Raw genomic sequence first — 14,822 nt, forward strand, 5'->3', positions numbered from 1 at the left:
AATATTTCTTCAATCGAGATAACTTTTCAAATTTCTATAATATTTGGGGCAACCCATTCTTATTTTTTATCAAGCGACCAAAGAATAGAACATTTTTCCACTTTAAACCATCAAACTTGTTAATAATAACGTTATATGGACGTCGTGAACGTTATTTAAACGTCGAAACAACGTTGCGTGTCAGCTGAGCCCTTACCACCATCAAACACTTTGTGAACCGCGTGAACCTTTCAACACATAAAATATTATAAAGCCCTTTATAAACCTGACAAATAACAGACTAGCTAATATCACTAATCAACAAAACAAATCATTAAAATTTAATATAAATGTTAAACTTCCTAAATCACTTGTAAGAAAACATCCAAAGATTGTTAGTGATGTTTTCAATAGCTTTCTAAAGTACTTTCATATCCTTTGAAATTCAATTTCTCAGGATGACATGGTTTATCTCGAATGAGGCCTCGTAACAGTCTGTCTGGACAAGAGGCTACTGAATAGCCAAGTTCTAACGTACCAAATTGATCCAAAATGACGCGTCACGTCATTTCACAGGAATTGCATATTACTCATCCCACCAAATTTCCTGTCAAAAAGACATTCATTATATCCAAAACATACATAAATCAATTCAGTTCACGAAGTATTTTGTTATGAATATTCATGTGTCTTTTTTCATTTTTCATCATTTTTTTTTTGACAAAAAAAGGAGAAATTATGTTTTTTTAATCTTCTTCATCATAATCTTCACTTTCCTCATCCTCATCTTCGTTTTCCATCGCTTCTTGTTGAGCGGCTGCCAGCGCACGCTCTTGTTCGACAGTTGGATCTTCGGCTTCCGTTACTTCAGGACCGCTTGGATATTCTTCTTGGGCGGCGGGCGGTGCAGGTGGACTGTAATTTTCAGAACTGTATTTCAATCCGTAGCCGATGTAAATGTTGTCAAATTTCCTAGAAATAAGAAGAGTTTGAATGAGAATTTATAAAGCCATAATAATCCCAAAAAGATGTTCAAGATTTCTTATAAAAGACTCAAGGCATTCTTATCTTCTTCCAGACAAAAACATCACTTACTAAAATTACTGAAGATAATAGAGAAACGCAGGCACCCAATTAGAACCTATTCAAATTCTAATTAGCTTTCGATTTAAATGAGATTGATTGATGACGACAAGTACATTGGTAATCAGCCTTTAATAACACATGTGGTAAGCAAAAAAATGTTTATTTCTGAGAACTTAAAACCACAACATGGGAAGTAGGAAGTTATCGACACATTTCATTCATAATCACTGCACAAGTAAAAGTAATCATCAAAATGCAGTTACACCACAGAAGAAAAGTAGAACACTGAATTTTTAACGAATAACGAAAAGGATAAAAACCGATATCTCCAGTCCATAAGAATTTAGAACGCCATGCTCTTTTCATAAATTTTGCTTAAGGGTTTAGAATGCATACAAAAAAGGGGTAAAACTCCCCGTAGTGCTTAAAATAAAGTCCAAGAAGTAATTCTCCGATTTGCAGTTATGATTCATTAAGACACGACATCGAAAGAAAGGTTCAATTTAAAATGATCTTACACACCTGTCTCACAGCCCCGGTGAAGCTTTTTCCTACAGTGGGGATAAAAATTTCGATTGAAATCTCAATGGGAATAAAAATTCTATTGTTTTAAGGTTAAAAAAATCCAGTAGGGATGGTTTTGAAGTACAATTTCTAAACAATGAATTTTGGATGGGGATGAAATCAAAGTCAATTTCTCAGTGGGGCTGAAATTCTAGGGTATTTTTCCCACCGGGGATGAAACTTTTGCCAAATTTTCCAGTGGGACTGGGGCCCCAGCGGGTCTGTGACACAGGGGTGTATTATCTTCAACACATAGTGGTTTATATAAAAAAAATTCTTACTTGTCAACGGCAAAAGCATGGGCGCCAGGCCACAAGTTGCTATGCATGACAGCGATGGCATATTGAGAAACCAAACCAGTGGATTTATTAGCTGTCCAAGCTGTTTGACTATTGATTTCTGTAAACAAAAATCATGCTCGATGTTTAAAATATTTACATTTTCACCTAGGTTTATTTAAGAATGGCGCGAGAAGAGTAAAACATACAAGGTGTGTCTCTTTTGTTACTTCTAGATCTTCGGAAAGTGGTGAAAGAGAGGTTGATTCTTAAGGTCCAATGAGAGATTTATGAATTACTTAGATCTTCAGGGAGTAGAGTGAATCAAGAGGGGTCCTTCTTTGAAAGACTTATAAATTACCTAGATCTTCGGAGAGTGGCGTGAGGTGGAGAGGGGGCCCTTCAATGAGAGACTTATAAATTACCTAGATTTTCAGGGAGTGGAATTAGTCAAGAGAGGGTCCTTCTATAAGAATTATAAATTACCTAGATCTTCGGAGAGAGGGGTGAGGAGAGGAGGTCCTTCTTCAGGTTCGATATCATCAGGTTCTTCACGATCTTCCTCTTCATCTTCTTCTTCTTCGATTTCTTCTTCATCGTTTTTTTGTAAAGGATTGAACCACGTTGTACGACCCTACAAATTACACACAGAGTTATTAAAAAGCCTGAACTCGGAAATAAGCCTTACTGGCTTTAGTTTAAAACGTCCTAATCTTTTAATAAGGCTCATTTCCTTAAATCCAACCAGCAATTCCAGCGTTCATTTATTTCTCAGACCCTGACATTGGCTCATAGAGAAAGATAAGGGCAAACAATTTAAAAACTCATTTACAAACATAAAACTGATATATTCGGAATAGGTGGAAATAGTTTATTGGCCCGATGATGGGAGAAGAATCTCTCAAAACGTAGCCAAACGTATAGTTTATTGTTGTTTAAGTAATTTAGAAGAATTTAGACATAAATACCTGAGGAAGAATGTATGGATTATGATGGACCCAAAATGTGTTGGTAGCATCACACAAGTCACTGACGGGAATTCCTTCAAACTCGATATTCGGAATGAACGTTTTACGTGCTGGATAGAATTTTAAGGAAAAGTGAATTATAGCTCCAAGATAGTAATTAAGGTCTTATTAATCGAATTGGTTTGGAAGAACTTAATTGAGAGAGGATTAATTGAATAATTAATATCTAAATAATATCTAAATAATATCATTATTCATGATATGCACCACTGGAGAGTCTTCTGAGAATTTTAAAAATTTTCCTCCCAATACGTCACTTAAACAATAGAAAAAGTGACGTATTGGGTGGAACGAAAACTAAAAAGTTGCATAATTTCGTTAAGTCATTGCAGTGGTGCATATCATGAATAGGAACCATCTTCGTTATTATTAGGCGCTTTGAAATGATTCCGGAGAAAATCACAATTCAATTCATAAGCGACCAAAGTGGACACCGTGTGAATACCAATCCAATTGCAGATTCCTTCACAAAATGACGTCATTGGAGAGAACTGACCAATCAGAAAGCAGTATCATACCTGTTTCATCAATTTCTTCATCTTCATCTTCTTCAAAGATGTAATATCCTTGAGGACTGATGTGTGTTGCAGCTGATATCCTGGCGATCATAGCTCGCAAGTAATGGATCTCCGTACCAGGGAAAGGTGGATAGCTGATAATCTGGAGTAGAAATTAATTGGTATATAATTTACATGTATAATTTGCAGTCATAATTCGCACAAAACAAGGTGTGGGAAAGACAACTGAATACCTTAAAAGTGGATAAATTTTCGCGTGGATTAATTTTCGCGGTTATCGCGAATTTTGGCCATTTTCGCGAAATTTTGGCCATTTTCGCGAAATTTAGTCCACGCGAAAATTTTGAAGGCCTTTGTCTTTGATTCGCGAAAATTAGTCCACGCAAAATTATTTGGAATTTTACGATCGCAAAAATAAAAGTTCGCGAAATCTAGATAACATGTTACAACCAAAACATATCACGAGTTCAACTCTTCATTTCAATTATAAACTCTAGTAACTTCTTAAAAGTTTTTTTGATAGCTTTTGACTTTGTCTGCCTTTGTTCGATTAAAAAACACACATTCCTTTCTAGTTACAATTTATATATCGTGAAATTAAATAAAAAAGGCCATTTTTGCGAAATTTAATCCACGCAAAAATTTTAAAGACCCTTGATTCGCGAAATTTAATCCACGCGAAATCTTTAAATTCTCGTCTCGCGAAAATTAGTACACGCGAAAATTTATCCACTTATGGTACACTTGATTTGAAATTACGAAACAATCATTACTTTTTAACCTTATACGTACTCAGGTTTCTAGAGATGAGGGATCTAGATTACGCTTATTTTATCAGGAGGTGTTTTCTACATTCTCATGTTCTTTTACTAATAGAACACTGAGATTTTTTTAGCTCTCTAAAACCTTTTGACATTTTAATAAAATCTTACTACCAAAATTACCAAATTTTAAAAACATAGACCCAGTAGATAAGGTTTTGATAATAAGAAACACCAACCAAAAAGCTTGACAACAATAGGATTAAGCATAGGATTCCAGGAAACACTTACAGTATTACCAGAGAAAGGTCGAAATAAGAATAACCTTATTGGAGACAAAAAACAATAATAAGAAAAAAACTCAAGCCTAGTCCCCTTGCCTCCATATTTTTATAATACTGAAAGCGCCATAGTACACATGAAAGGCACTGGGAAACTCCCTTGAAAAAATATTAAGAAAGCAGTGATTGAGTTACAACTAGACTAAGAGCCTGGAAAAGCAATCAGTGGCCATACTTACTGGTGCTTCGAGGTCACCAGTGCAAAACTTTTTGATCTGACGAGCAACGTGAATTTGTTGTGGAGTAACAGGCGGTAAACGATGCCATGATAAACCAGCTGAAATAAGAATTATCACAATATAAAAATAAAGAGCATGGGTGTTACAAATAGGTACTTTAAGGCCACTTCTCTATTACGACAAGCCAACCCAAGAAGAATCGTGTTGCAGAAGTCTAGAAAAGTTCACCTCCAGTAAGAAGAAACGAGAAATCAAATGTGTACCTTTTTTTCAAAATAAGGCATTTGTCAAATTTTTCTATTATAGCATTTAGATAAGAAATTCTCAAGAAAAAATTATTTGCAGGGCTTTTCGAAAATTACACTATTGCTTTATAAAGCGTAAAGGAAATTCAGGCCAAAGCTCATTAAAAATGCATCAATTTCAGTCTCAAATTATGCTTGGTCATTTGCATACGAAAGTTTTTTTTCGAAGCATCTGCAATTTTGGTTTTACGCTTATTATTTTGCAAATTCAAGCCTCGGTATGCTTATAAATGTTATGCTAATAAAAGAAAAGACAACATCACCAGGCTTCATAAAATGATTTTTTATGTTTAAAACTAGTACTAAATGCAATAATCGACCGAGCCTTGAGTTTGGATACAAGTTTTTTTTTTAAACCTACCATCGTTACAGACGTAGTATATTTTGGAGTTACACCCTTCACCATAATCTTCTTGAGGTATAGTGACAGGTGGTTTATAATCTGGTTTTGGTATGTCATCCACTTCATCTGAGAACATTAAAAAAAAAAAGAACTAAATATTTATCATTCATTCCTTAATTTCTTACCATAAGTGAAAAGGTTGTCACATTTAACTTTAAAAATTACTCTTTCAAATGAATTGAACCCTAGTATAGCTATTGATGGGAGCTATCAGAAAAATAATACATATACTAATATACAATGAACTTCAATCCTGTTTTCAAAAGAAGAAAGAAGGAATAATCAAACCATTACAACGTACCTTCTATCGGTTCATTTGCTTCACTAATCTAAAAGAAAAACATATTTTTAATCTATTATCACAAATTTGGGATTTTTGAAATGTATTGGTTAACAAAATCGAATGACATGAATTACAAACTTATTGACTAAACGACTTACCGACGACCCTAAAATAAAGAAAGATATTTCTAAGAAGGTATACCAAGCTGAATTAAACTATGACATACCCTTGAACTACTCAGGTTGTCAGGATCTTCATTTTCTTTATGCGGATCTTCACCGTCCCGAAATTCAACTTCAGCAATGATGTAATTGGCTTGAGAGCCAAGAATTTTTCCTATACAAACAAAGATGAATAATTTGTATTTAAACTTAGAACAGCAGATATGTCCTTGTCTTGCTTAGGATCTAAAAGTGTAGCTAAAAATTAGTTATACTCAGTGGTCAAACTGAACTTGGATTTCTTAATTTAATACAGATAACACGGAAAAAGGGATTCAAAATTAACAAAGACATTCCTTCTATCAGGGTTCCCACAGCTTTCAAAATTTCAAATTTAAGGAGAATTGAGGAGAATTAAGGAGGATTTTTCGCCTTTTTGAGGAGATTTCTGTAACAATTTAAGGAGTTTTTCATATATTTTTAGAAAAATTGAGGAGATTTTCTTGACGGTAAACTTGTCAAGTTAAAATGATGCTTTTTGTTGTTAAAAAAGCAACACTGTACTGCTCAATGAAAAAATTAGGTAATGTTTTACATCGGCATCATCCAAACATGCAGTAGGGGTGGTGGCTCTTCCTGAAAGATGCACAAAAATCTTTTGAGATTGTCTCCTTTATTGCAAAAATGAGCTTTTTACGAATTAAACAAAGGAAAGGTTTACCAAAGTCTCCTTCTTGGGGGAGGGGTCCTAGGTAATTATCCTTAGAGGGGAGCAGTGGCTCTAAGTGTAAAACTACAAAGACCTGAAAAGATTTATAAATTCTAAAATTAAAGCTTTTTAAAATCGAATTGCCAAGATACCCTAAATCATGAAAGAAAAAGAGACAAATTTTAGATTTGCTAGATCAAAAAGAAACTCAAAGAAATTTTTGTGTACTGCGATAACGAAGCGAGCGAAAAAATTGAGTTTTTATGTTTTAAATAATATTGTTGTTAGCAAATTGGTCTTGGGGCCGGTTAGGTTTTCATTCAATAAAGCTACATGTTGTTCTTGAAAATCAACTTTCGAAACATCTTTCAAAGGCCAGCGATACTACCTTGAATGCTTTTTTTATTTTTGGTCAAATCTAATTGAGGAGATTTGAAGAAAATATTGGAGAAATTCGAGAAAAGTAGGAGATTTGAGGAGAATTGAGGAGACATTTGAAAATTAAGGAGAATTGAGGAGATTTGAGGAGCTGTGGGAGCCCTGTTCTTACCCCAAAATCTGCATGATTTCAATTGATAGCAATCAGTCAATTGTTTTAATGCAAGGAAAACACGAAAAACTTCTTCTCTCCCTAGGCCAATTCCAGCTTGTTCAAAGTAAAAGGCGTTTTCCATGACATCAGCAAGAATGAGACGTTCTTCTTCTTCTGCCTCATTATCACCGACAGTATTTGGTACCTCAATGTCTTTACGCTGAAATGTATGAGAAACAAAATGAATTTAGACAAAAATTTTCATGAGACTACTACTTTCTCCATCGTTCACAAAGGCAACTAGTTGACCTTTTAGATTTTCTTTTTGCAGGAAAGATGGAGTCAGGTTTGAAAAATGGAATATACCGAGCTAAGATTGTTTTAATGTTAAACTGTTTGCATTCTGCAGTGCACATTGTACCATTTCAAGGTGTTCAGAGTTAATCTAATTTCTTCTCAGGAAGAATCAAACCCATCTCCTTTTGATTACTTAGAATAAATTTAGTCATGTCTTTCAAGCTGAGCTACTTATTTATGATTCTGGAGTAGTCATAAGAAAATTGAAAGTGTACTTGCATTTTTTTTGAAAAATAATTCTTACATTAAAAAGGTTCTTTTGATCATTTGCTAAATTCACTTTATTTGTGGTCTCAATTCTTTCTTCAATGGTATCTTTTTCAGGAATGAATCTAGCTTTGTGTTCTTTGCGGCTAAACTCTTTCAGTAATTCAGCTGCATTCTCAGGTTCTTTTTCAATCATTTTGGACAAAATGCTAACCAGATGGTCATACCTAAAATTGAATAAACATTTATCAAAATAAAAAGTATGGTAGTAGTGCTTAATTAAAAAAGGGTCAAAAGGGTTGTTAACTACACAGTTAGGCAATATTGAACACAAACTTCTTTTTTTGTGCATATATCATTGAAAAGCTAAAATATCACTAAATTTAGCTCTTTCAAGTGAAACTTGACTGGTAAAATATTCTGATTTCCTGTTTGCCTCGTTGGTTAATACCATGTTTTTATAGGTTGTAAGATCATAGAGTCAGCTCAGGTCTAGGTCCCAGGTTAAAAAATAGGTCCCCCAAAGATTAAAAGCGTTTTAAGCAGCCCCCAGTTCTATACTTAGTACAAAATATTTGTTGATTTACTGTGTAATATCGTTTTTAGGAAAGTCACATTTCTATTCTATTGACTGTAATGGTTAATTCAAGGTGGTAGACACAAGCAGACACAAGTGAAAACAAACAGAATTGATAGACTGTAAAATGAAAGGTTTTTGGATAAAAATGTGGTGATATAAATAATAGAGGAAATAGTCAGCCCTGGTGGCCCTGGGACCATTGAAATTACAGCCCCTCCCCCAAACATATCAGGTCCCCCAAATATTTGGGTGTATTTTAGCTCCCTGTTTTCGTTTGCAATTTTTAGGTAGTTTAAATCACATTAGGAGTCACAATTAAACTCTCATATTTTCAACCATAAGGTGGGAGAATCAAACCATAATTGATCAACTTCTGATCCATCAGGTTGTCACTTTGTTATGGTTGAACATTGAAAGATAGTTTTGGCACCACAGTGGGCAGGCAGGCTGAAAGTGGAAAACCCCTTGTTTGACTGAGAAAATTAGAAAAATTGAACAAATATCCAGCATTGTACTTTAGACGCAGTTACACGTACAAACTTTTGCACATTTGACGAAAAAATCTTTTTCACAAGCATTTAAACTTTCGGGAAAATTAAAATTTTCACGTGAAAAAATGGCCTAGAGGAGCAAATATTTCTTGATTTAGGTTGAAACTTTTGTATTTTGAATTATTAGGCTTTAACAGGCTTTAATAGGCTAAAAAATGCCATAATCTCCATAAAATTTGGTGTGTGTTGTAAAATAATGAATAATGAATAAAGACAACTCGCCCACATATCGAATTCAGAAAGGGCCATTCCAGAAAACTTTTGTCCCCCCCCCCTTCAGACCAGGTGCATTTTTTAATTTTTTGTTGCCTCTGAAATAATTTTTCTCTTCCAGTGGTGATCGGAAATTCTGATTAAAATCCATGTATTTCGGCAATATCCATCGGAAATTCCACTCTTTTTTGCCTTTTTTAATTCAATTGCCTTGGACATTCATACATTCTCTTCTCTCGCCTTGCCCTTGGAAAATTCAAATTTTAGTGAACTTTTGCCCTCGGAAATCCCGTGTCGTCCGCCCCCTTGCCTTTTACAGACAAATTCTGGAATGGCCCAAAGTAGATCTTACAGTAAACTTGAAATCCAATTCCATTGCCCTAAAGCACTGGAAATTGTTTGTAGAGTAATTTAATAACACTTTTTGGCACCAGACAAAAAACCTGATGGCCTTTGACGGCACACTTCATTTACAATTGAGGGTTTAGAACTATATACCAGACCTGATCAATCAAACTTGTCGAACCAATCAAACAATCGATTAAGTTCGATTAATGGGTTTTCGGTTCGATCAGTTTGATGATAAACCAATTTTGTTCGACAAGTTTGTGCTGCTCCGTCAACGTATATTAGCTTCTTTTCAAAGCCAAATTCGGAATGTATATAAATCGGGAAATTACTTCCGATAATGGATTACACACTTTTCCTGTATCCTTTCCTTTTAGCGCCAGAGGCGGTTTGTTGGGCATCCGTAGTATTCTGCCACTCGGCCTTGCGCGAAATCGCAACAGAGGGGCTGGACGGACTTTATTCCGGATAGACAAATATCCGGGTACAATAAACGTCAAGCTGTTAAGTCCGGGAACTTTCGAAATGGCAATCGCGTGCCAGGACAAAGCTTTTTGCAAGCGAGGGAAGATATGAGGATTTGATATCATCGAACTTATCGAACTTTTTAGTTACTGAACGAACTAATTGAAACTGCTATTGCTCTGTATTGCTTCAAAAATTGTGAGTGTTCGATTAAGTTTCGATTAATTTTTTTAATTGAACTTTAATCGTTCGATGGAGTTCGATTAGTTCAATTGTTCGATTGGTTCGACAAGTTCGATGATTGATCGGGTCTGGTATATAGTTTGTAGACAACTTGTTTTTTCATCCTGTTGCATGCAGAACATGTCAGAAATTATACAGTTAAAAATAGTTAGAAAACTGAAATTACATTGTCATTCTCAGAAATTGGCTTCAACTAACTTTCTAAGCTTAATTAAGTACCTTTTTAAGCTGGATAAAATAAAAAAGCTGAAAAATATTTCTCAAAAAATATTCAAGAACTTACATTGTAACACCTGATTTACCATCTGAACGGAGCAAGAATGTTTTTGCATTGCAAATATAATCTTCAATCGAGTTTGAAGGGTCGTCTTCTTTTTGTTTGTTGGCGACCTCCATCATTTTAATTGGGATTTAGAGCGTTTTTCCTTTTTGGTGATTGTAAATTTTGTGTGTGTGTGCTACGCCATTTTGAATTTCTACTACTTTACAACCTTTCGAATATTTTACCATGACAACCAGAAAATAAGCACTTACCTACTTTCTAACATACTTTTTTAAACCTTACAGAGCGTGCGGACCCCCCATTGAATAAAAGTCAGTTTCATGTGAAAAATACTATAAGCTATTATTTAGGTATAAACTGTAAACAACTAAAATGGTAGCCGAGCAGCGGCGATACCGATTCTCGTGGAATTTTTTTTCTCCATAAAATCAAAAAAGGTGAAATTCTTACTTTTACAATATGACAATATGACACCATACCATTATCTTCTACGTTTACAATATCCTGTAAAAAAGTCACTTATTGTAACTTAATGTGTTAGGTTATGTTATTATCACTCAGAACCTAATAACCTAATAACCTAATTCCTAGGAGTAAGAGGGCCCATTCTCAGATGGTTTACAAACTACCTATCAGGTCGACTTCAAACTGTCTCAATTAACCAAACAAAATCTGGGCCTGCTTCTATTCTTCATGGTGTACCACAAGGATCAGTCTTAGGACCGTTATTGTTCCTCATATATATTAACGATCTCTCTCTCAACACAACTCTTTCAAGCATCTTGTTTGCCGATGACACCTGTCTTTTTCTCAGTGATAGCGACCCTGCCAGACTGAACTTGATTCTAAACACAGAGCTAAACAAGATATCAAATTGGCTTGTATGTAACAAACTAACATTAAACGTTTCAAAATCAAACTTTATTCTTTTTTATGGCAAGCACAATAAAATCAAGGACTTTAACTTGTCTGTTTCAGGTGAACAGCTCAAAAACACAACCAGCTATAAATACCTTGGAGTCGTCATTGATGAACATCACACAAATTTAGTAAGAAAGACAAAGTATTACACAAATAGGTAGGTATATTCAAAACGTAATTATTTCTCTATACTATGCCTTCTTCACATCCCATCTGGCCTATGCCTACTGGTAAGTACTTGGGGCAGTCCTGAAACCTCTGGACTCAATCAAATAAACAAATTTATATATAAATGTTCTAAATTTATAAACAATAAAGTAAACGACAACCCTGAAGCCAATAATGACTTTGATCCCTTAAACATTCATAGTTTTGTATAAACTCGAAGCATGTAAACTTGTACATAGATACCTAAACAACACACTCAACAAATCATCGATAAATCTCTTTACTAGCCATCCTCGTAAGCATGACATAAAAAACCCAGCCAGACGAAATGATAAAAACAGTGTCTCAATTATTCATTATGATCAAGCTGATTGTCCCCTAATGTATCATGCACCCTTAGCTTGGCAGGAACTTGACTGCTACAATGTAGTTGAATTGTCATCCCATTCTCTCTGCAAGCACTTAAAGAAAAGATTATACAAATTACAATAAATACTTGTATTATTTCCTAATATATAATATAACTTGAGTTACTTTATGGAAGTCTACCTTCCAACCTCTTGCGTGTGTAAATATTGCTACCTTTATATAAAGATTACCTTAGTTTTTCCCTAGTTTTTTTAACCCTTTTGTTAAATTTTTATCACAAGGTTCGAAGGTTTTATACTGACGAATGGCTTAGAAAGCTCTCTATTATGAGCTCTTTTCATTCTCAGGTTTTTATTCATTGTATATAGTGTTTTAAAAAGTGAAAGAAAGTGAAAAGTGAACAACAAATGTAAACATTGCAATAAAGTCATTGGCCACAAGAGACACGTCAAGTGTAAACTTGGTGGTGGTCTCTCCCACTTAAAATGCTTAAATATATCTCCATTAAACATTAACCATAAATTATGGTCATGTAACGATTGTCTAAACTTTCCTTTTCAGCATATGGATGATAATATTTTTAACGAGTTTAACAACAATAGCTAATAAAGTTATTAATAACAATTCAACTTTCTCCACCAATGTTAATTTTACTAATGACTTCAAAGAATTTAACCATCTCCCTCAACTAAATATTACATTAAATTCTTCTGACAATACTGATAACTTTATAAATTTTGAGTACTATGATATCAATAATTTTCTAACACTTTCCAGGGAGGCAGGTTCTTCCTACCTGTCTTTCTTACATACCAACATAAGATCCCTAAATAAAAATGAAGGTAAGTTGAAACATTTACTAACCATTCTTCGTCATGAGTTTGATGTTGTAGGTATTTCGGAAACATGGATCAAGGATGACCAACTATCAGAAAATCACTTAATCAATGGCTACCATCCTTACATTGGAATGTCTGGCTCAAGTCAAAACTCTGGAGTTGGTTTTTTCATTAAAGACTCAATAAATTTCAAAGAAAGGGAAGACCTATCTTTTTCAACAAAGGGTAAGAATCTTGACTTTGAATGTTTCTTTGTGGAGTTGGATGAAATATTGGTCGGTGTTGTCTATAGAGACATCCTAATAGCAGCATTCAGCTTTTCACAAATGAACTTGAATCTCGAGTTTTAAATAAAATCAAAAAAGAAAACAAAAAGATTGTACTGATGGGTGACTTCAACATTAATCTGATGAACACAGAGTCTCATAGATACACAGGTTATTTTTTTGACAAAATGACATCAAATTATCTCTTTCCATACATTGTACAACCTACAAGGTTCACTGAAAAACAACCACACATTAATTGACAACATTTTCTATAACGATATTTCGAATGAATGTATTAGTGGAAATCTTATCCCACACATCAGTGATCATTTGCCAAATTTTCTTTTAATTCCTCGCACACACAAAAATATTCCAAGGTCCAAAAAAAAACTCAAACGTGATTACTCCAAATTTGACATAAATGAATTTCGAAAAGATCTTGAAAATATTGATTTTGTAAATACACTATCAAAATTGAACAACACCAATGATATGTATAACTTTTTTCACAATGGGTTAAAAATTTTATTCGATCTTCATGCTCCTAATAAACCTCTAACTAAAAACGAACGCAAGCTTGAACAAAACCCTTGGATGACTCAGAGTATTTTAAACAAAATGCAAATCAAAGACAATCTTTATGGACTTTTCATGAAAGACAAAGACCCTCAAATTCTCAGAGAATATCAATTATTACTACACAATATCAACAAAAATATACGTAAACAAAAGTTTCTCCATCTAAAACAAAAATTTCTCTCTTCAAGAAATGACATTAAAAAGTTTTGGAAAAATCTTAATTCTTATCTTGGCAGGAAAAACACAGTCAAAATACCAAGTACAATGACTAATGGAAAGAAATCTTTTTCTGGCTCATTCCAAATTGCTGAAGGCTTCAATGAATATTTTTAGTGAGGTAGCTCCCAACTTATTAAAGAAAATTCCAAATCACCCTAATCCAGAAATTTACATGAACAAGATCAAAACATGTGATACAAGCATTTTTTTTCAGAAAACAAATTCTTATGAAATTTTAACACATCTAAATAATCTCAATGCCGGCAAGGCAAAAGATATATATTCTTTTCCTGTTCGAATAATCAAAGCTATTGCAGATCTGATTTCGGAACCACTATCTCTTATAATAAATTCCTCGTTAGTCACAGGAGTATTTCCTAACCTCCTAAAACATGCCAAGGTAACACCTCTTTTAAAAGTGGCATCAAAACGGACCTAAAAAATTATAGACCAATTTCAGTTCTCCCTGTGTTTGACAAAATATTTGAAAAAATCGTCCATGAAAGAGTTACTCAATTCTTCAAAAAACAAAACAGTTTATTTGAAAATCAATTTGGCTTTCAGAAAGGTAAGTCCACCAACACCGCTGTTCTTCATTTAACCAATATCATCAGTCAATGCCTAAAAAGGAAGGAGATTGGTTGTGCAATCTTCTTAGATTTAGCTAAGGCCTTTGATACTGTAAATCATGAAATCCTTCTAAAAAAACTAGACAAAATTGGAATTAGGGGCCCTGCCTTAGCCTGGTTCAAAAGTTATCTAGAAAACCGAGTCCAGAGTGTCTGCTGCTACCAGGAAAAATCTAAGTCCCTTGGTATGGCTCATGGTGTTCCCCAAGGATCGGTACTAGGACCCCTACTCTTTCTTATTTATGTAAACGATCTTCCTCTAAACTCGTCATTTTCCAAAACTCTATTTGCTGATGATACGTGTCTCTTAATGTCTCATAAAGATCCTATTGTACTTGAAGAACTTGTCAACTCTGAACTTAAAATAATAAGCGACTGGCTCGTTGCAAATAAGCTAACGCTAAACATTAGTAAATCTAACTATATACTTTTCAATAACATCAAACAAACTCAAG

The 14,822-nt window shown here is 34.1% G+C and overlaps 1 protein-coding gene across 1 annotated transcript; it reads right to left on the reverse strand.

Annotated features, from left to right (window-relative positions):
• Positions 1 to 644: 644 nt before the first annotated feature.
• LOC136798715 (radial spoke head protein 4 homolog A-like) lies at positions 645 to 10,582 on the reverse strand. The gene is made up of 12 exons (XM_067055371.1): positions 10,375 to 10,582; positions 7,729 to 7,918; positions 7,146 to 7,347; positions 5,952 to 6,061; positions 5,744 to 5,771; positions 5,401 to 5,508; positions 4,735 to 4,832; positions 3,454 to 3,595; positions 2,876 to 2,985; positions 2,394 to 2,541; positions 1,911 to 2,028; positions 645 to 951 (listed from the first exon to the last, which is right to left on the reverse strand). Exons 1-12 carry the CDS (start codon positions 10,488 to 10,490, stop codon positions 726 to 728), a joined length of 1,596 nt encoding a protein of 531 aa, XP_066911472.1. The 5' UTR covers positions 10,491 to 10,582; the 3' UTR covers positions 645 to 725.
• Positions 10,583 to 14,822: the final 4,240 nt, after the last annotated feature.

The sequence above is a fragment of the Clytia hemisphaerica genome, unplaced genomic scaffold (assembly GCF_902728285.1).
Source record: "Clytia hemisphaerica strain Z4C2 unplaced genomic scaffold, Clytia hemisphaerica genome assembly, whole genome shotgun sequence".
Taxonomy (NCBI): Eukaryota; Metazoa; Cnidaria; class Hydrozoa; order Leptothecata; family Clytiidae; genus Clytia; species Clytia hemisphaerica.

Bases quoted from the DNA above. Each gene is read 5' to 3' on its own strand.
- LOC136798715 (XM_067055371.1), bottom strand. From the start codon at position 10,490: ATGATGGAGGTCGCCAACAAACAAAAAGAAGACGACCCTTCAAACTCG. The intron at 7,919-10,374 runs GTAAGTTCTTGA...ATTCAATTTTAG, and splicing joins GGTAAATCAGGTGTTACAAT to GTATGACCATCTGGTTAGCA. The intron at 5,509-5,743 runs GTACGTTGTAAT...TAATGTTCTCAG, and splicing joins AGCAAATGAACCGATAGAAG to ATGAAGTGGATGACATACCA.